Source organism: Callorhinchus milii, unplaced genomic scaffold, assembly GCF_018977255.1.
Source record: "Callorhinchus milii isolate IMCB2004 unplaced genomic scaffold, IMCB_Cmil_1.0 Scaffold5, whole genome shotgun sequence".
Lineage (NCBI taxonomy): Eukaryota > Metazoa > Chordata > Chondrichthyes > Chimaeriformes > Callorhinchidae > Callorhinchus > Callorhinchus milii.
Window position 1 is genome coordinate 20736270 of NW_024704746.1, and position 20334 is coordinate 20756603.

The 20334-nt window shown below is 43.2% G+C and overlaps 1 protein-coding gene across 1 annotated transcript in view; it reads left to right on the plus strand.

The window, feature by feature from the left end:
- The first annotated feature begins 19849 nt into the window (after nt 1-19849).
- The window catches only part of st3gal3a (ST3 beta-galactoside alpha-2,3-sialyltransferase 3a), a 94312-nt gene continuing 93827 nt past the window's right edge, over nt 19850-20334 (plus strand). Inside the window, exons 1-2 of the mRNA XM_007887057.2 lie at nt 19850-19906; nt 19992-20137. Coding sequence (XP_007885248.1) covers nt 19854-19906; nt 19992-20137 — 199 coding nt within the window. The 5' untranslated portion in view covers nt 19850-19853. The remainder of the gene's footprint in view (nt 19907-19991; nt 20138-20334) is intronic.

The following is a 20334-nucleotide window of genomic DNA, read 5'->3' on the forward strand; positions in this document are numbered from 1 at the left end:
TCCCGACTCAATCTTCCTTACGTGCTCCCCAGCGTTGAGGGCGCTATATAAGTGCAAGTTATTGTTATTGTATAAACAATAACCAGAATCCTTTATCATTCCCTCCTCTTGTCATTATTCTTAGTAACAATAATATATGGATTTGCTTTTCTAACTTTGGCTTTGAGAGAATACGTTTACAACCTGATGTATCTGGTTGAAGTCTGCAAATGTAATTGCAAGGAAAGCTTGTCAAATCAAATGTAAATTTCAAAGCACCATCAATTAGATATTTATAATGGTTCCCTCACCCTGCTTGTTGCTAAAGTAGAAAGTTGGCTATTTTTCAAGTTTCCGTGCCACTGAAAATAATCTGTTACCCGAGACTTTGGCACAAAAAGCACGGTAATCAGAGAAAGTTTTCCTTTACAGAATTTACTGCAAAGACAGGTAATGTACCTTTCAAACTGCAATTTATCATTGATTAAAATAAATCTGGCAACAAATCGATTGTAAAGATGCAGTATAAATGGTATTTTGGATACATAAGCTCAAATCAATTTACATTTCAGGGATGATTTGCCCAACAACCTTGAGAAGGTGGTTTGGGAAAGAAATTGAATCCTATTAAGTACATTGGAAATGCATCCATTGCAACATTGATTTTCTGCCTCACTGACATCTAATTTTTTTTAAAACTAGAAGTAAGTCTAATGTTCAATAAACAACTCCAAAAATACAGTTGGGTGAAAAAGATGCTGTAGTTTTTAAATGTTCTACTTTATTTGATGTAATTTCAATTGTTCTTACTGCACCACACCACAGACCCAGAGTCTGTCTCTCGCAGGATAGTAATGAAGGTAGGTAAACTCTGACCTGTGTTATCATTTGTTGATGATCATTATCACATCATTAGTAATATGTAAGAAGGCTGTCCTTGAATCTGACATAATACTATATCCCCTACGCTCACACACACACACACACACACACACACCAAACTTTGTCATCATAATAATAACTATGCAAGGGCAAATGCGAGGGCATTTGATATAGCACCTTATCGCATTGTCGAGATGTCACCTCAGGCTCTGGCAACATCAACCTCCATGGTTGCACACTACAACTCACCAAGCCAGTAAGGAAACTAGGTGTCTTGTTCAATCCTCAAATGTCTTTTCTCCCCCACATACAAGCCATGACCCGCTCCACCTTCCCTCACCTCCGTAACATCGCCCGACTCCCCCACTACCTCACCCCTCAGGCGGCTGAAACTCTTGTTCGTGCCTTCATCACCTCCAGGCTCGACTATGCAAACTCCCTGCTTGTCGGCCTTCCCAACTCCTCCCTCCACAGCTGCAGATAATCCAGAACTCTGCCGCCCGTGTCCTCTCCCGCACCAAACTCCATGACCCCATCTCTCCCACTCTCGCCGGACTCCACTGGCTCCCTATCCTTCAGAGGATCCAGTTCAAGATCCTGGTCCTCACATACAAAGCCCTCCAAGGCCTCACCCCACCCTACTTCTGCGATCTCCTAACTCCCTACCAACCCGCCCGCTCCCTCTGCTCAGCCGGCTCCGGCCTGCACCACGTCCCCCGACCCACCCGCCCCACCATTGGCGGGAGAGCCTTCAGCCACTCTGCCCCCAACCTCTGGAATTCCATCCCCCAGTCACTCCGCCTCGCCCCCTCCTTTGCCTCTTTCAAGTCCCGACTCAAGACCATCCTCTTCAACCATGCCATCAGCCACCCCCCCCTCCCCTCCCTCCTCCTACTGACCCCAGCTCGGGTCTGAAATGCTATACTCTGTCCAGCGCCTTGGGACGTCCTCCTGACGTGAAAGGCACTATACAAATGTAATCTTGTTGTTGTCTCGAAACACTTCACAGGATATTACTGAAAAGTAGATTGATTGTTTATTTTTTGGGTGAAACGGTTGGACCCATGGTAGTTAGCGGACTTGTCGACCCATGTATCGAAACATTGGAGGTGGTTGACTCTTCCACGTTTACAGAAAGTGTTGTTGAAAAATATTTGCATTACTGTATTTGGAATTTAAATGTCCCGTTCTCCCCCTCCACACTCACACACACACACACACACACAGCCTCAGAAGTGTACTGTGATTTTATTCATGCCGGTTTTCTGCTGCTGTCGCATTGGAGAGTTGGGAAGTTTGCATTCTCTCTAATCCTCTCTGTGAAATGTATCACTCAAGCTCTGAAGATTTCAAGCAAGACAGTTTCCATAGCAATCCGCACTTTGTATTAACCTAATGCAGAATTTTCTCTCTGAATGAAAAGCTTAAAATGAATACACAAGCTGATTAGATGAGTTGTGTTTTCCTTGATTTTTGGGGAGGAAACCAATAAATAATTGTTTTTGGTAGCTTTAAATCCATGAATAGCTGAAAAACAGTCAGAAAATATGGCCAGTGCTGTCTTTGTTTGTTGCAAAGTGTACTTTTTTCAGTAAGTTTCTGCGAGGTAGCAGTGCGGCCATGGGTTTAACACACGACTCCCAAGGAGCGTCTTTATATGGCTTCCCATTTTAAGACGATAGCTTGAATGTAATACAAATACAACAAGCCAACACAGAAGAAAACGGAATTCAGGCTTAGTACCGGAAGGTGGAATTCTAGCAGAGCTGGAAAAAATGTTGAAGGGAACAGTTCAGATTTGGGGGTTACCTTTTCATGGGGCCATAAGCAGAATCTTTGAACTCTTGATGTTGCTACACATTTTTAGAGTGCACAATATTGCATTTTTCATGTTAAGTAAACGTGCTTAACACGTTAAATACATCAATTGTGGTTTCCTTGGGAATTGTTTTTTTTAATCATGATGACTGCATTGAATCAAGTGTAACACCCATTAGGTTAGTACACAGTTAAATGAGTTGGAATTGTTTTCAAGACAACGTAGTTTCTCCCGGTGTCCTGGTCAATAACAGCAAACAGCAAATTTTAATCGTTTAAACAGAAGAGCGTCATGATGGGAACAAAATCAAGATGTAAACACCCAACATTTATTTTGCAGCAACTCGCACGTCTCTTTCTTTGATTAGCATGTCCGATGGGTTATATAACTCTTCCTCTCTGATGAATAATTAACATTGTGGTCATACAACCGAGAAAAATGTTACATTCACAATCGATTTTGATCTTCGTTTACTTTTACATTTTTATTCTGCAGAATGCCTTTGGCACAGTCTGTATGAGCATGTCCCAGAGAGTGAAGAATGCACAAGTGAATGTTAAATCAGAGCCATCTAATTTCCTTTGACTAACCCCTAAATCTTTAATTTTTATATTTCATGTTCAGGATTATTTCTTAAAATGTCCGACATCTTCTAATGACTTGAAACTAATTCATAAAACTGATCATGTTCAGCAACAGAGCAATGTGGGGTGGGGAGAGGTTTTATGTTACTCGCTCCAATTACTCCACTGATATGTGGTCAAAAGATATGTGGATAAATAACTAAAAGCAGACACGTAGCACTGCAAACTGGTGTTGCTGTTTAACATTAATAATAAAGAGCCCCTTAATAACATTGAAAACAGCACAACTTTTAAAAGTCCTTGGACTCATTCCTGAAATTCTGATCGATTTGGACCACTTGCATTCTTACTGCAGCAATAAAAATCAATATCTTGCTGATTCTGCTTGGCGGGTGATCTTGGCAGCCAGGTTCCAGTAAGACTCTTTATGATCAATAATCTGAGCCTAATTTATCGTTTTTTATCCCCCCCAGTGATTTGAATATGATGAATATTGTGCCAAATTGCTGTAACTCCACATAAACTATGTATTGGAGGAACTGACTGTGCTTCAACAGGGATTTATGGCCAATATGCGGCTTCATAATTTGAGCATTGGTGACCATACAACTCGCAATTGCAACAGTTCATGAACACACTGTGCCTGCTTTCTATTGAAAAAGTGGAATTACTATAGTTTGTAAATTAAATTGCTGTGAATGGAGAGTGGATTAAGATACAATAATAATCCTTGCATTTGATGCAGATCAAGAGGATGTGTCAAAGCACTCAACAGGATTTACCGTAAAGTGTAGTGGCTGTATTTTGTGGATGAAAGATATATCTACTGTGCAATTAAAATGATAAAACCTCATGACTTCATTATTTAAGAACATAAAATTACTTGTGGTCAGAAAATGAACAATTACGCATAAATGTCTGGACTAAATGGAGAACTTTAGGTACAAATTAAAGTACAAATAATTTCTTCAGAGTTGACTTTGGCTTTCCTCCCATTCCAAGATGGAATAATAAGTTACGATAGGTTTCCAACCTGTTCACAGTTGTCTGCTTGAGGGCAAATAAACTAAAATGTCATTCACCATTAGGTTTCAGGTTTGCTCTGATACCCGTTAGACTTGAAGCACTTCAATAGAACTCCTTAATTTAAATTTGTTTCTCCCGTCAATCACATGTAAGATTCAGGGTGGGGGAGGTGTATTTCACTAATCTTGGCTCTGCAAGGAAAGGAAAAAAAAGTCCAAGAGTATATACTGTGTATGTTGACTCATAGCATTTACTGTGGAATGGCATTTACAATGCCGTTAATGATTTCTGCACTCAGGGGATTGCTGACCAATGGTGACTGTGTGAAATCAGAGTGAATTTTTTTTTGAGGGGAGGAGGGAGGATAAAGGCTTTCAATGTTCCTGAGACGTTACTTAGCATGTAGTCAGACTTAGTCAGGTTAATTAGTCAGTCTCCGCCACTGTCAAGCTCTCTGGGACGCTACCCTGTGTGATGGGCACTGTATAAATGCAAGTTGCTGTTGAACCATAAACAGGAGGGGTGGAGGGTAAGCATCAGCTCGGAAGGAGGGTTAACTGCTTTTAATGTGACAGATTTGTTTCTTTGCAACATGCCTCAACTACCTTTGGTAGTCCTCATTATCTTGAATCAATATATCATGAAGAAAATGTTTTTAGCATGGTTGCCAATATGTTTTAGTGTTAAAAGGGACTTTTGGGGGTCGGTGTCTCAGCCCATGAACTTGTAACACCATACATTCAGCATTCAGATCTGACCATTTTCTCTTATCTGTGCAGGTGAGTTCGATCCAACCATTGAGTTATGTTGACTGAAAACCACAGGTATCCTCATTCTTCGTGTCTGGTAAGCAAAGGCTTTGCGTTGATTATTTAATTTACCTGCCAACTTGCATTATCAAGAAAAATAATTCTTAGTGTCAGAACTGCAGTCAATTAGCATTAATCCATAAATAGTGTTAATGTCAACAATTTGTATTCTACTAATTTGATTCTTAAAATGTTTTTGCTTGAGCTGTGCCCACTAGTGACACTTTTGAGAAATTGACTGTGATGGTTTACTGACCAAATCTGAGTAGTACAGTAGCAGAAAATACAGTTGAAAAGGGAGCATTGCTAAAGCCCCTGATTTTAATGATTATTTTACAACAACAACTTGGATTTTTATAGCGCCCCCCCCCCCGCATGCCGGACGGCGTCTCAGAGCGCTTCACAGTAACTGATCCCGGGGCCAAGCCAGGGGGAGGGGGAGGAAGGTGACCGACAGGTTTACCTGCTAGTTTATCAGAAATAGATATTCTAATGCTCTCCCCCTCCAGATATAAGTTAATTTTAATTCTTCTCAAATGATTTTTAAACAAAACTTAACAAGACTTAACCGTTAAAGCTATTTTTGGAGCATTTGTAAAGCTTTCTGCTCAGAATTCTTGTATGTTTAAGGAAGTGGCCAAAAAAAACGTTATGTTATAATTGGCATATTTAGTAATATGAAAGTGATCGCTGGGGTTTGGACAAAGGCAACTTTGCACCAGTGGTAGGGCTGATGCTATTTACAATGCAGGTAAATTATTTGAAAATGCAGACATAACAGGAGCTAATCAAGTTTGCTGATACCAAATGTGGAACTTGAAAATGATAGAAATCAGTTTGACCAAATACAGAAGCTATGGAGGGATTCGAAAGAGACAATGAGGATCGTCGGTTTGATCCCGGGTGGGGTGGGGTGCGATATAAATGCAAGTTGTTGTCAGCAACTCCATGCGAGTGTTGGGCTTTGTGCAGCAGGTGGGCCTGAACACCGTAATGCAAATAAATGCAAATCAGCCAATTTTTCTGCAAGATTGAGAAAGGTAACCAAAAACATTCTTACTGGGCCATCAGTGGAGGCAGGCATTCCCAAAGGGAGAGAACCCACTCTGTTCTCAGCCAGAGAACCAAGGAGGCTCCTGCCCTGATGCCTTTGAATTTGCTTTGAAGACCCAGTTCAAGGCACATCCAGAAGCAATCGTTCTTGAATTAACACCTTGCTTTAAGACTTTACGGGCTGAATGACCACTTTCTGTGCTGCATGATTCTATGCTACTTATTATTAACAGCAATAATTCATAATAATCCTTGTATAATAATTCTTGCATTTGATATCACACCTTATCACGTCTTTGAGACGTCTCAAAGCACTTCACAGAATATTACTGTGAATTGACTGTATGTTGTGGGCGAAACACGGCAGCCAATTAGGCACATTGTGGTATCCCACAAACAGTTGTCGATTGTGTGACTAATTTTTTTAAAAAGGAAGTATATCCCCCGAAAAGCAGTCTGACAATCAACTAAGAACTGGGTTCCTACTTAGTGCTAGGTAAACAGAGGCGAATACAGTAAGGAAATTTGCCTCAGGTTTTGCCCTGCCCAGGAATCAGATTCTTCTCACTTGCGAGGTGAGTATTTCAACCACTACCCTTTGGGACTCCACGTACTACATTTGATATATAGTACCTTTCACATCAGGAGGATGCCTTGAAGCACATACATTTTGTCGGAACATTTTTATTGTAGTGCTGCTTGTACACACAACACGAACAGTGGCCAAGTGCATTTCGTACCAAGCCTTTGCTTGTTGAGGAAATCAAGTGATATCTTTTTATACTGCAATCACTTTTGTAAATATTTGCCAGCAATAATCACCACTATCAGTCTAAAAAAACATTGTAAATTTATTCCTGCCAACACCTCTCAGGAAGATATTATCATGTGGCAGCCAGGCAGAGTTTGAAGAACTTTCACTTCTGAGTCAGAAGGTTGTGAATTCATGGCTTATGGAGGGACTTTGAACTTACAGCAGGGACAGCACTACATTATTGGAAGGGACGTTATAATAATAATAATAATAATAATAATAATAATCCTTGCATTTGATATAGCGCTTTTCACATCAGGAGGACGTCCCAAAGCGCTTCACAGAACACACTGTAAAGTGAATTGACTGTATATTTGTGGGTGAACGCGGCAGCCAATTGCGCACAGCAATGTCCCACAAACAGTCGTAGATTGAAAATGACCAATTTATTATTGTTTTTGGTTTTGGAGGATTATTATTAGGCTCTGTGTGGAATAAGGAAACTTGCCCAAGGTTTCGCCCTCTGCCTGGAATTGAACTCAGGTCTCTCACTTGCAAAGCGAGTGCTCTAACCACTGAGCTACAGGACTCCACAATGAGAGCGAGTGGGTGAGAAAGAGAGGACGAGAGCGTGAGAGATGGTGTTCGTGTGTGTGTGTGTACGTGACAGGCTGCGTGTGAGAAATAGTGTGTGTGAGCGTGTGTGTGAGAGTAAACAAAGGTCCTATCTCACCTGTTCAGATGGACATTAAAGGTTCCATGGCACCCGTCAAAAAGAGACGTGAGTTTCTCCTGGTGTCCTGGCCAACAATCCCCCCCCCATGTAAAACTGATCATTCACTTTGCGGCTGTGCGTGAGAGATTACCTTGTGCAAAATTGGCTGCCGTGTTTGCCTACAAAATACAATTGCGACACTTTTACGGTGAATCCTTCGAAGCGCTTTCAGATGGCATATATTTGGTGAATAATCAGAAGGGCAGCACTGCTGCAAACAGCAGAACCCACCATACAACCTTGTCGAAGAGGCCTTGCTTACTTTTTGAAAGTCTCACCAACAGCAAAGCTCCTGTCGGTGGCTAAGTGAGCTAAGGTTCATCAAAAAAACCACACCTTCAATACCACTATAAACTGAAAACAGCAAGGAAAGCCTCGAGGCACAAACATTGTCCCACTCTATGTGTTACTCTAAGTTGACTGAAAACACGGTCTTAAACATACAGGTTAACGTTGTGAAGCTATTGTCCTTTCCCTGTTCCGTCCAACTGTTTGTGTCACAGCAGCACCATCTGATGGACATTCTATGAGGCTGCAATTGATGTGATGTGCTGCGGTGGCTGCTCCTTGTGACTGCATTGCTATCACCGAACGGATCGACTTCAAGATCCTCACACTCGTGTTCAAATCCCTTCGGTCTCTGGCACCTCCCTACCTCTCCGTCTTGCCCCCCACCTCTCTCTTTCTTCAAGTCCCGCCTGAAAACCTTCTTGTTTCAACCGTGCTTACGGCCACACAGCCCCAGGCTTGGAGTCAGGCTCCGCCACTGTTAAGCGCTCCTGAGACGCTACCCTGTGTGGAGGGTGTTTATTTTAGCGCAAGTTGTTGTTGTTTATTCATTGGTCCTCGTTACTCTATGGCTGAATTCTGGATTCTTCCACGGGGAGGATTCTGTTCAATTGCAAACTCCAGGGTCACGATATTGGCTTTGCTCCTTTTCACCTAAGGCCCCACCTCAAGACCTGAATCAGCATTGGACATTGTCTGCACCTTTCTTTTCTCTCTAACTTTACAATACTGCAAATAACAGCAACTCAACTTTAGGAGCACTGTAAAGCAAAATAGGCACTTCTGTTTCCTCCGCTCCAAATAAATTGCTCTCAACAAATCTGATAGACCAAGGAGATGAAAGCTATTACACTGTTGATTATCTTTGTATACATTTAAATTCAGTTACGTACAGTAAAACTCGCATAAGTCTTATCTTTATAAATCGTATGATAACCTAAGACATGCATGCACCTGTTCAGTTTCCCATCAAAACCACTTAATTTCTTTGCACTAGTCATATTAATCATTCTCTAATTCGTAGTGCTGCTGCCTTGCCCTCCATTACTCCACTTTACTTGCTGTATTGAATCGTGGGGAATGACGTCCTGACCTATCGATCAATGCGCAGAGAACTTCATTTCCCCCGATTCAATGCGATTCCAATGCTTGCCAGAAAGTGCACATGCGGCAATGGGTCAAGAAGCATTGGATCGCAGGAAACATAGTCTTGACCCATCACCGCATGCCCACTTACCAACTGCATTGACTTGTGCATACGCAGTGTAGATTAATTTGTAAAAAAAAATCTGTTTTAATCAATAGTTTGCTTGTAACTTGGACTTTGTATAAGTCATTAAATGTCATGGTCCCGACTGATACGATTTATGTGAGTTTTACTGTATATCTATTATATATTACAGCGGCTGAAGACTCTTTGTGCAAGATCGCTCTAATAAAGGAGCCCAGAGTAGTTGCAATGTAAATACAGTGGTATTCTGCAGGCAAACCTGGTCGGTGAAAGACACTGATCGTTCCGAATGATAATTCCCCTCCCCAACAGACTATATATTTCTGAAATAATATCTAAATTCAAAATGTTTAGCATGAATAAAATGCTGGTTTCAATTGTCATGTTAGATCATGCTTTTGTTTCGCTTTCATCTGAGGTTGAAAACAACTTTTGGCACGTTTTAAATAACGTGTTTTAAATAGTGGAAATATAAAGGGGGAAAACAAATTTTATTTGGATGTTTGCTAGTCTTGAGTGCAAGGAGATGAAGAAGCTTGAGAGCACAGATACAAAGCAAGTAGAGAGAAGCTCTCTCACCACCACACACAGAGTAGGTAGATAGATATGTAAAATAATCTGTCAGCAAATAATTAATGCTATATTGATTAAATTTGTTCTGGGAAAATATCTGGTTATGAAGATTGAAGGTTATAAGCATACCACATGTTAAGGGGAAAGTGGGCGGCATGGAAATATTGCCTATGGATTGATCAAGGTTGAAAGACTGATATTCCATTACCTTGAGTTTTTATTGATTTGAGTTTTCTTCCAAGTCCAGGAATGGGCAAAATCTATGGTTTGTGGTGTGAACAGACATTCTGGACTGAATAGCTTTATCTCATTCTGGACTATGTTATGATCTTTATTGCTTTCCTAGTTTTTTTTTCTGTAGCACCTGGAACTATTCCACTTGAAATTATTTCTCCATGAACTTCTAATATCACAATTGCTAGCCCTCCATTGTGAAGGAGTCAGAGATTGACACAGGGCACACTGGATATCTGATTGAAAGTTACTTTGTGTAATTGCATTGAGTTGGTTTATTCAGCAAGGTAAGGGTGATGTATAATTGAATAGAATTTGTTTGTTTAAGAGTCCATGTTGCTTTATTTATGTTTATTCAGCCTTGTGTGGGTTACACACTAACCAAATAATTCCAGTTTTCTCAGCTTGGTTGCTTACAATTCTTGTTTATTGGGGCACAGGTTAATAGCTTTATAATGATATTGAGTTCCTGCTCATTGAGTAGGATAAGAGTCGAATTTAACATCCCATTTAAACACATTTTATTTCAAGAGCACTCTGTGTGGTCTTGTTTTGGTTATTTTGGTTTGGAGCAAATGTTGAGCCATGTCCGATTTCCTGTGAATCCAGGAATTCCATGGTTTCACTGAATATGAAATGCCTCCTGAATTTGCCAATCAAAAACAGTCACAAGTTATGACAGGAATTACTGTAACACGCTTTGAAATGTTTTAAAAACTCAAGTTCTTCAAATGGTTGCTTGCTGCTTACAAGTTGGCTGTATTTTGGAGTATAATGACATACTAAAGAATCTAAGCTTTCTATTTGTCATAATTCTAGTATTCGTGATATTTATTTTTATTTATCCTTGATGGCACACATGAATTTAATCCTCAGTTTGTACAATAAAAAATATTACTGACTTTTCAAAAAGTCAGTTATTTAGAATACAAAATGTTAGAATTATCATGAGGCAGTATAAATGCATTTTTTCCCCCTGATTCAGCAACAACAAATGTTCTACCATTATTGTTCAGAATGAGAGTTAAGAAAAGTTACCAATTGTTAATGGAAAAAAATTTGATTCGTCTTTCAACTGCCAGAGTCAAAATTTTATAAATTTTATAAATCTTCCACATGAATATTTTAATGATAATTGAATCCAGAAGATAAAAGAGTATCACCTGTGAGAAACAGGAAGGGTGAAGAGGCACCAAGCTGCACACTTTAATCTGTGTATAAAAAAGTTTATAGGCATAAAGAAAGAAACACACTGACTCAGAAGCGACAAACATTTTATTCAAATATCCACAGAACATTTCACAGGTAATTTTTTTTCTATTTCAAAGCGTATCAAAATTTTGATTCATCACAAGACTTTTTAAAAATCAAAACAAATTTCAAATACTAGAAATAAATAATATGGATTTCTTCACAAAAGACCTGGATACTTTTCATACTATATAAATCTGTACAAAATAAATAAGGAATTTGTTTTAAAGAATTTTATAAACTTTTATCCTAAAACTCTGGAACTCCATACTTTGATTCCTCCATCTCACCCCCTCTTTATATCATTATATCCTACCTCAAAAAGCTACCCCTTTGACTGTCATCTTTCTCTTTCCTTTCCATTTGGTCGGCGTCCAATCATGTCTTTGCAACTTCCTGGAGACATTTTCCTATGGGGAGGACAATACAAATACAAGATATTGTATAATACTGTAATTCAGTTTGCACTAACCAATTATTACTTGTTAATTGTTGTTGACCGTGTTTCGATCTCCCTGCATCACCGCCCTCCACCCCGACCCCCAGCTCGGGTCCGTAACTCTATCTGTCCAGGGCCTTGGGATGTCCTCCTGATGTGAAAGGTGCTTTACAAATGTAATTTTGTTGTTGTTTGTGATTGTTCTTCTGTCATGTTTAGATTGTTTTGAAAACTAGAGTTTAAAGAAAATAAAGTAGTAAATTATTAGCCCCGGAAGAGTGAAAGGTACAGCTACTTGATCAATGGGAAGGAGCTAATGCTGCTGCCACATCAGATACACATTGCCAGGATGGTTACCAAACACAGTAAAATTTGTATAAGTTTTATCTTTAATAATCATGTGATTGCCTAGGCTGTACATGCACCCAAGTCCCATTTCATTTCCAACCAAAATCCAATAGATTTCTTTGCACAAGTCATACTTTATAAAGCTAACTAACTCAATGTTGCTACTGCACTTACCAGTTACATTGATGAACAATGCAGTGTAGAAAATTGGATTTTATACTATTTAAGGTTTGCCGAGAATTCATACTTTGCGTAAGATTAGTAAGTTGGTCACTCAGTCCACAACTGTTTGTGGGACACTGCTGTGCACAATTGGCTGCCGCATTTCACCCACGAAACGTAGTCAGTTCACTTTGCAGTGTATTCTGTGAAGTGCGTTGCGACTTCTCAAAGAAGTGATATGGTGCTGTAGCAAATGCAAGCATTATTATTATTAAGTCATGGATAAGGTCCCGACTGTTGCTAAGTGAGAGGACTTTAAGTGAATTGACCATATATTTTGTGGGGTGGTTGTTGTTGTTGAGACAACCTGTGCCCACCTGATTGCCAATCCTGAGATCAGCCCTAGGACATTAATTACTCTCTTCCTTTCGACAGTTTATACACACACACATACATACACACACACACATATATATACAACTTGGATTTATATAGCGCCCTCCACCCAGACGGCGTCTCAGAGCGCTTTACAGTTTCGGATCCAGGGACCGAGCCCAGGGGGAGGGGTGGGAAGGTGACCAAAGGCGCGGTCGAAAAGAAACGTCTTCAGCAGAGACCTGAAAATGGGAAGGGAGGGAGTGAGGAAGGCAGTTCCGGAGCCTCGGGGCATAGTGGCTGAAGGCACGGCCGCCGAGGGTGGAGCGAAGGACTCAGGGGACAAGGAGAAGGCCAGACCAGGTGGAACGAAGGCAACGGGTACTGTGCTGAGGAGAGAGGAGGCCAGAGAAGTAGGGGGGGTGCAAAGGAGTGCAGGGACTTGAGTATGAGGGTGAGGATCTTGAAATCGATCCTCTCAGGGAAAGGGAGCCAGTGCAGCCTGACAAGGACTGGGCTGATCTTGGAGTGGAGTTTCGTGCGGGTGAGCATGTAGGCGGCAGAGTTCTGAATGAGTTGGTTTTTGTGCATGATAGTGGATGGGAGACCGGCAAGGAGGGCAGAGTTTCAGCGGCTTTTGGGGTGAGGTATTGGCGGAGACGGGCGATTTGGAAGAAAGCAGTGCTGGTGAGGGACCGGATGTAGGGGAGGAAGGATAATTGGGAGTCGAACCTGACACTTAGGTTGCGTACGGGTTCGGAGAGTTTTAGGGGGAGGTCGGGTAGGTGGAGGTGAGAACCGTGAGCATTCAGATGTTGACGAGAGCCGAAGAGTATGGCTTCCGCCTTGTCAACGTTCAACTGAAGGAAGTTTGGCTCATCCAGCCCCTGAGATTTGACAGGCAGGCTGACAACATCAGAGGACTGGGGGTCGCAAAGAGAGGTGGAAAAGTAGAGTTGGGTGTCATCTGCATACATGTGGAAATGTACGCCATGTCTGCGGATGACATCCGCAAGAGGGAGCATGTAGATCAGAAAGAGGAGGGGGCCAAGGATGGATCCTTGGGGTACCCGCAGGTGATTGGGTAAGAGCGGGAGGAGAAGTCATTTATGCAGATGTACTGCTGGCGGTTTGTGAGGTAGGACGTGAACCAGGCGAGTGCGGTCCCAGTGAGGTGGTTGACGGAGGAAAGGCGGTGGAGGAGGATGGCGTGATCGACTGTCGAACGCGGCGGAGAGGTCCAGGGGGACAAGGAGGCAGAGGGAGCCCTGGTCACAGATAGAGAGGATGTGGTTTGTGACTTTCACAAGCGCAGTCTCTGTACTGTGGGCGGAAACCGGACTGGAGGGGTTCGAAGAGGGAGTGGGAGGAGAGGTGCGCGCGGAATTAATTTGCACCAACGCGTTCTAGAACTTTTGAGGGCAGGTTAGAAATAGCGCTTAATGACTGGGGTTTGAGGGACCTGGGGAGGGTTTTTTCAGGAGGGGGGTGATGACAGCAGGTTTGAGGGAGTCGAGGACTGATCCGGAGGAGAGGGACTGGTTGATGATGTCAGCCAGTAGTGGGCAGAGGAGGGGGAGCTGCGTGACCAGTAAGCTGGTGGGGAGGGGGTCGAGGCAGCAGGTGGGTGGGTTTCATGGAGGTGATGGCGGGTGCGAGGGAGGAGGGAGAGATGGGGAGGAAAGAGTGAAGAAAGGGGGTGGTGGTAGTCGGAGCAGATGAATGAGGAGGGCGAGGGGGGGGGACAGAGAGGGCGTGGTGGTGGGTGACAAGGGGCAGGTGGATGAGGCTGCCTGGCGGACGTTCAGTATTTTAGTTGGAAAGAAGTCCATGACCTCCTCGCGGAACTTGGCATTTGATACGAAACTTGAGGAGGCCTGAGGTGGGGGGGGACACGGAGGAGGACACGGAGGAGGTAGTGGGTGGTGGAAAAAAAGATTTTTATGGGCTAACAGAGAGTGGGGGGGGGGGGGAAGATGGAAGGAGAAAAATGGGGTAGAGGGCAGGAGAATGATGGGTTACAGAGGTGTTAATGATGGCGATTGCAACAAACCCAAGGTGGGGGGGGGGGGGGGGGGGAGAAATTGCAACAAAATAAGGCAGACCAGAGAAAACGTTATGGAGTTGTATATTGTGTGGGCTGGTGGTGGTTGTTGAGGCAAATCTTGTGATGCTCATCTGACTGCCAATCCCGAGATCAGCCCCTGGGACATGGAATTACCTTCTTCCTTTCGACGGTTTATCTCTCTCTCTCTATATATATATATATAGAGAGAGAGAGAGACACACACACATATATATATATATACATCTACAAATTCGTACACATTTTTGATGGACCGCAGAGCTCTCCCCCAAACGAGCGATGCCAACCGAGCAACACCGAGAACGGTCGCGCTGTGATTCCGGCGGCGGCAGCAGGTCGCGACCAACGCCCTCCCCCCCCCATATCATCCTCTCGCCCTCTCCCCACCTCATCCCTCTCACCCCCCCTCACCCTCTCACCCCCCCTCTCCCTCACCCTCTCCCTCCTTCGCCTTCGGGGCTGCTCTGCAATGCCAAAATGGCCGCCGACGCCCGGCTGCTCGCGCCCCTCGGATTGCCCTCAAAAGCCGCGACGCTCGAGCTCACCACCTCTCGCCCCGCCCACCGCGCGCGCGCGCTGTTGAGTGACGGCAACGGTTGGGTCCGGGGAGTGCGAGGGGGTCGGGGGGGAGAGAGATGGGGTGGTGGCCTCTGGGTCCATTCAAAGCTGTGAGGCGGCGGCGGCGGCGTGGGTCAGGGACACCTCCGACGAACGGCGAGTGGTTGCGGCCGGGCCGCTTGGGCGGGAACTACGACTCCCGGCGACCCCCCCCCCACCCCGTGCGGTGCCGCGCAGGCGCGGTCGGCGGCCAGCGGTGGGAGGGCCCGGGGTGGGCCCGCGCAGACTCAGGAGCCGCGCTCTGACCGGCGGCTGCATTGTTTTATTGAAACCTAACGGCTCTGAGACGGGCGACGCCGCACGAAACCTCTCCGCCGTCTTCTTCAGTCGTGACCCCACTCCTCGTCCTCCTCCCTTCACACTCACTCACTCACAGACACCGACTCCTCGCCACACCGCCGGGTCAGTCCAGTCAAGTCAGTCAGTCAGCAATGTCTACTCACAGGTAGGAGGAGAGCTTAACATTGATGTGGAAGCCACTGTCCCTCCTCTCCCCTCCTCCACCCCCCAACTCTCCCCTCCTCCTCCTCCCCCCTCCTCCTCTCCCCTCTCCCCCACCCACCCCCCCCCCCCCCCGGGCCCCTCACCCACCACCTTAAATAAATCTGTTTAAAAACAAAATACATTTAAGATTCAGGTGACCTGAAAGTGATGTGCATTAAAGCTTCTTGTACTGTGGGCGTCAGGACATGTTACTGGGATGGATGGCCACGAATGCACGATGGCTCAGGTTATCTGTCTGATATATATGTATATATATATATATATATAGTGTGTGTATGTATGTGTGTATATCATAAGGTTGTTTTTTAAGCATTAATTAAACTGACCGTGTTTGATTTTTTTTTGATGCTCTGATGAGGAAGGAGGAGGCGGATGGTGGGTGTGTTGGTGGTGGTGCGGTAGGGAATACAGAGCGAATAAACCAAAGCTTTACGAATACCCAGAAGAGTGGCATTACTGTGTGACCCCTAACCTGCGGATGGTCAACTTTCTGAGTTGTTTTCCATCGATCGGAAATTGGCCCGTTTGCAGATTCTTCTTTTTTTTTAAAAAAAAATATCGTGGTGCGTCGGTCGTAATTTTTGCAGTCCCCGGCAGCCAGGATGATAAATGTGGTCTTTATGAAAAGTTCGAAGTGCAAAATAATGTTATGAGGCTCAGCTTTTGAGTTTCCACAACAATCTTTAAAGTGCTCACCTGCCCGGACTAGTCTTAGACTTGCAGAGGAATTTGTTACCAGGTGAGTATTCAGCAGATGTTTGTCAGCTTTGATAAGCATCTGGGATATATATCATTGTGATTTGCTGTGTGACCTCCTTGGTTGGCATTCACTGACGATTGATTTTAATGCAGTACCTGGGAGTGGGCATCCAAACCAGGAAGAGATTACAGAGATTGTAGAAGGGAATGTTTACAGTGGAGGAGCGATTATTGAAGTGTATCTTATCTAGTATTTCAGATAGGAGAAGGAAGACACCAATACCTATTTCAACAAGGAGTCATGTTCTCAAATTCAAAAGGGGTGAGAGTGAAGCTTAGATTTATTTGTCATTGTCTTGGAAATCTCCAAAGCCTTTAATGGAGTTCTGTAGAGTATTGGTTGGAGCACTTGCCTTGCAAGCGAGCGGACCTGGGTTTTGATTCCCGGGCAGGGCGAAACATTAGGCAAGTTTCTTTAATCCACTTGTTTCTCTTCACTTAGCAGTAAGTAGGAACCCAGTTGTTCGGCGATTGGAAAATCACTTTCTGGGGATAATAATCCTTTTGGAAAAAAATTGGGGACACTCAATCTGCGATTGTTTGTGGGATACTGCTACGCGGAAATGGTTGCAACATTTTACCCCAAAAATAGTCATTTTACAGCACATCCTGTGAAGTGCTTTGAGACGTTTCAGTGACGTGAAATGGCGCTTTATCAAATGTGAGGATTATTCTTATAATAAGGGCTGGAATGAGCAGTACCAAATAACTTCAGGTGCAAACCCTTGACTATCCAGTGCATTGGGACATCCTCCTGATGTGAAAGGTGATATATAAGTACAATTTTTGCTGTTGGAGTGCCTTGGGACGTCCTCCCGACGTGAAAGGCGCTATACAAATATAATCTTGTTGTTTGTTTTTACTGCCTTATGATCTTCCACCAAAATTTGATCATGGTCATCTAGCTTGCTTTTAGATTATTGTGTCTGTGCTGTAATAAATGGTTCACTTCTGAGGCTCTTTTCAACTGAGGGGTCCCTATTGCTTTGTTCCATTTTACAATTGTTCCACTACTTTCTCCTCATATCAGTTATTCTATTGCACTTATTTTTAAAACCTTTTCATTCTTTTTCAAAATCCATTCCACTTTCATCACCTTCCTTCAGAATATTTTCCATCAGTGCACAAAACCTTCATTCCTCTTGTTGCTCAATGGCTGAATGATTAAATATTGATCTCCTTACATGCTTGGAAAGGGCAGTAAAATATTTTTTGACAATTTTTTCATTCGTCTTACAAAAATTAACCAACAGCTATTACTTTGTACCTTTTATGTTTCTTCTTTGAGATATTCTTCAATTGACATTTTCAGCCCTGTTTTCATCTCTGATTTCAATGAAATTTCTTATCTCTTTCACTGTTGTCAACCTGTCCGCTCCCACCGCTCAGCAAGCTCCGGCCTGCCTCAGGTCTCAAGCCCAACCCGCCCTTCCATCGGCGGCTGGGTTTTCAGCCTCTCTGTCCCCTACTCTTTGGAACTCCATCCCTCAATCACTTCACCTTGCTCCCTCTCTTGCCTCCTTCAAGGCATGACTCAAGGCCCTCCTTTTTGACCATGCCCTCCTACCACTCTGCCCTCCCTCATCTCAACCCTGCCCCCCCCATCCTTGGATCCTGATCCCTGACTGTTCAGCACTTTGGGATGTTCTCCCCATGTGAAAGGCGCTTCACAAATGTAATCTTGTTGTTGTTGTCAGGCTGACTCAGTCGGTAGCACTCTCATCTCTGGATCAGAAGTTGCGGGTTCAAACCTGAGTCATTGTCTGATTGACCAATATTATTGTACAATAACAACAAATTTATATAGAGCCAGAAGGGCACCCCAAGGCGATACAGTCGAGTGTTTATGCCCAATATGGGGGTTCGATTAAGAGGGTGGAGGCAGTGGGGGTGGGAAGATGACTGAAGGTGCGGTCAAAGAGGAAGGTCTTGAAATGGACCTGGAAGGAGGCAAGTGAAGGAGCTAGGTGAAGGAACTCTGGGATAGAGTTCCTGAAAGTGAGGGCAGGGAGTTTAATGGAGTTAATAATAATAATCCATGCATTTGATATCGCGCCTTATCACGTCTTCGAAACGTCTGAAAGCGCTTTACAGAATAGACTATAAAGTGAATTGACTATATATTTTGTGGGCGAAACACGGCAGCCAATTGCAAACAGCAGTGTCCCATGAACAGTCGTGGATTTAGTGACCAAATTATTGTTTCCGCTGTTTGTGGAAGGAAGAGTTGGGTAATCTGGTGAGGTGGGAGGCCCTAAGCATTCACAAGATACAGTGAAAAAGGTATTTCACATTTGTAGGTGTGATTTACATCGTAGGTTAAAGTAAGTGAAAATTTTAGTTAATTCATTGGTGTCGTAATAAAATACTATTCCTAAATATCTAATTAATTTCCGTAGTGGTAGCGTAGTTACTACGACAGTCCCAGCTGCCAAAGTTGTTAATCAATTTGTGGTAAACCAAATGCAAAGGTGATATATTTACTAGTACTGTGGTCTGAGAGCTAATGGTGCCAAAAATCAAGCCTTTCACTTTGCGAGGCTGTAACTATATCCCAGAGCAGCCTACCCTGGCAATGGAGAAGCTTCAATAATCTGCTCAGTGCTAAATATTTGTGATTATTTGATTAGATATGCAGATGTATTATACGTGTCAGCCCGGTTCAGATGGGTCAGAAGATTGCAAGTTTAAATCCCAATATCCGGACTTTGAACTCGCGGAATAGGCTGACGCTACAATGCATTGCTCGGGGTGCACCGCATTGTTACAGGTGCCGTTCCTTCAGCTGAGCCATTAAACCAAGGTCCCGTAAGCCAGTTCAGGTGGATGCTAAAGGTCCAATGGGGAACTGTTTGGAAAGAGAAGGGAGTTGTTCCCGGTATCCTGGCTGGCAACCCCCCCCCCCCCACTCCAGATAAAATTAGTAATCAATTTATAGTTGTTCGTGGGACATTACTGTGCGCACATTGGTTGCCAAGTTTACCTGCAAAGATACACATTCATTGCAGTGAATCCTGTGAAGTGTTTTGAGACATTTTCCAGACATGAAAGGTACAATCTTAAATGGAAGAATTAATTTTTATAGTCTCTCCTCCGATCACTTGGCAACATTTTGTTATCCACCTAATACATTGAAATCTAATGTAGTAGTATGGAATTCTTGCCACTGAATGATTTTTTCAAAAAGAAAATTATAGGAATATGAGTTCTCTATTTTGTGGCAGAAAGTTAGTACTGTGTTTCAATTTATTCCACAGGTCCTAATGAATTTGAATAGAGAATTTCAGCAGATCTTGGATCTCAGATGTGTAGAATTATCCATCTCTATGTCAAACCTCTAGCAATAAAAGATTTTAGGTAAGTGCAGGAACCTTGTGAAACAGAATCAAGAGCTGTGTTCTTTCCCCTTTACTAGAGCTTTAATATTTATTTTTTTTGCTAGGTGCTGTAGAAGTCTTAATAATGTGAAGATGAGTTTTCTCGGCACTGTGCACAATCTTTTTCTGGCTATATGTCTGATGTTGGTCCTCGGATTTCTTTATTATTCCGCTGGCAAGTTACACATGCATGGATGGGGACAGGAACCACGTAAGTTAAACTTTAATTTTCTAATCTGAGATGAAAGATACATCATGAATGCATCACATACAAAACACAACACAAAGCTATTGTGTGACCTGAAGTATTGGTCCCCAAAGCTTGGTGTGTTCCATACAGTTATTTGGCACAGAAACGGTGCCATTCAGCCCAACTCGTCCATTCTGGTGTTTATACTTGGCATGAAC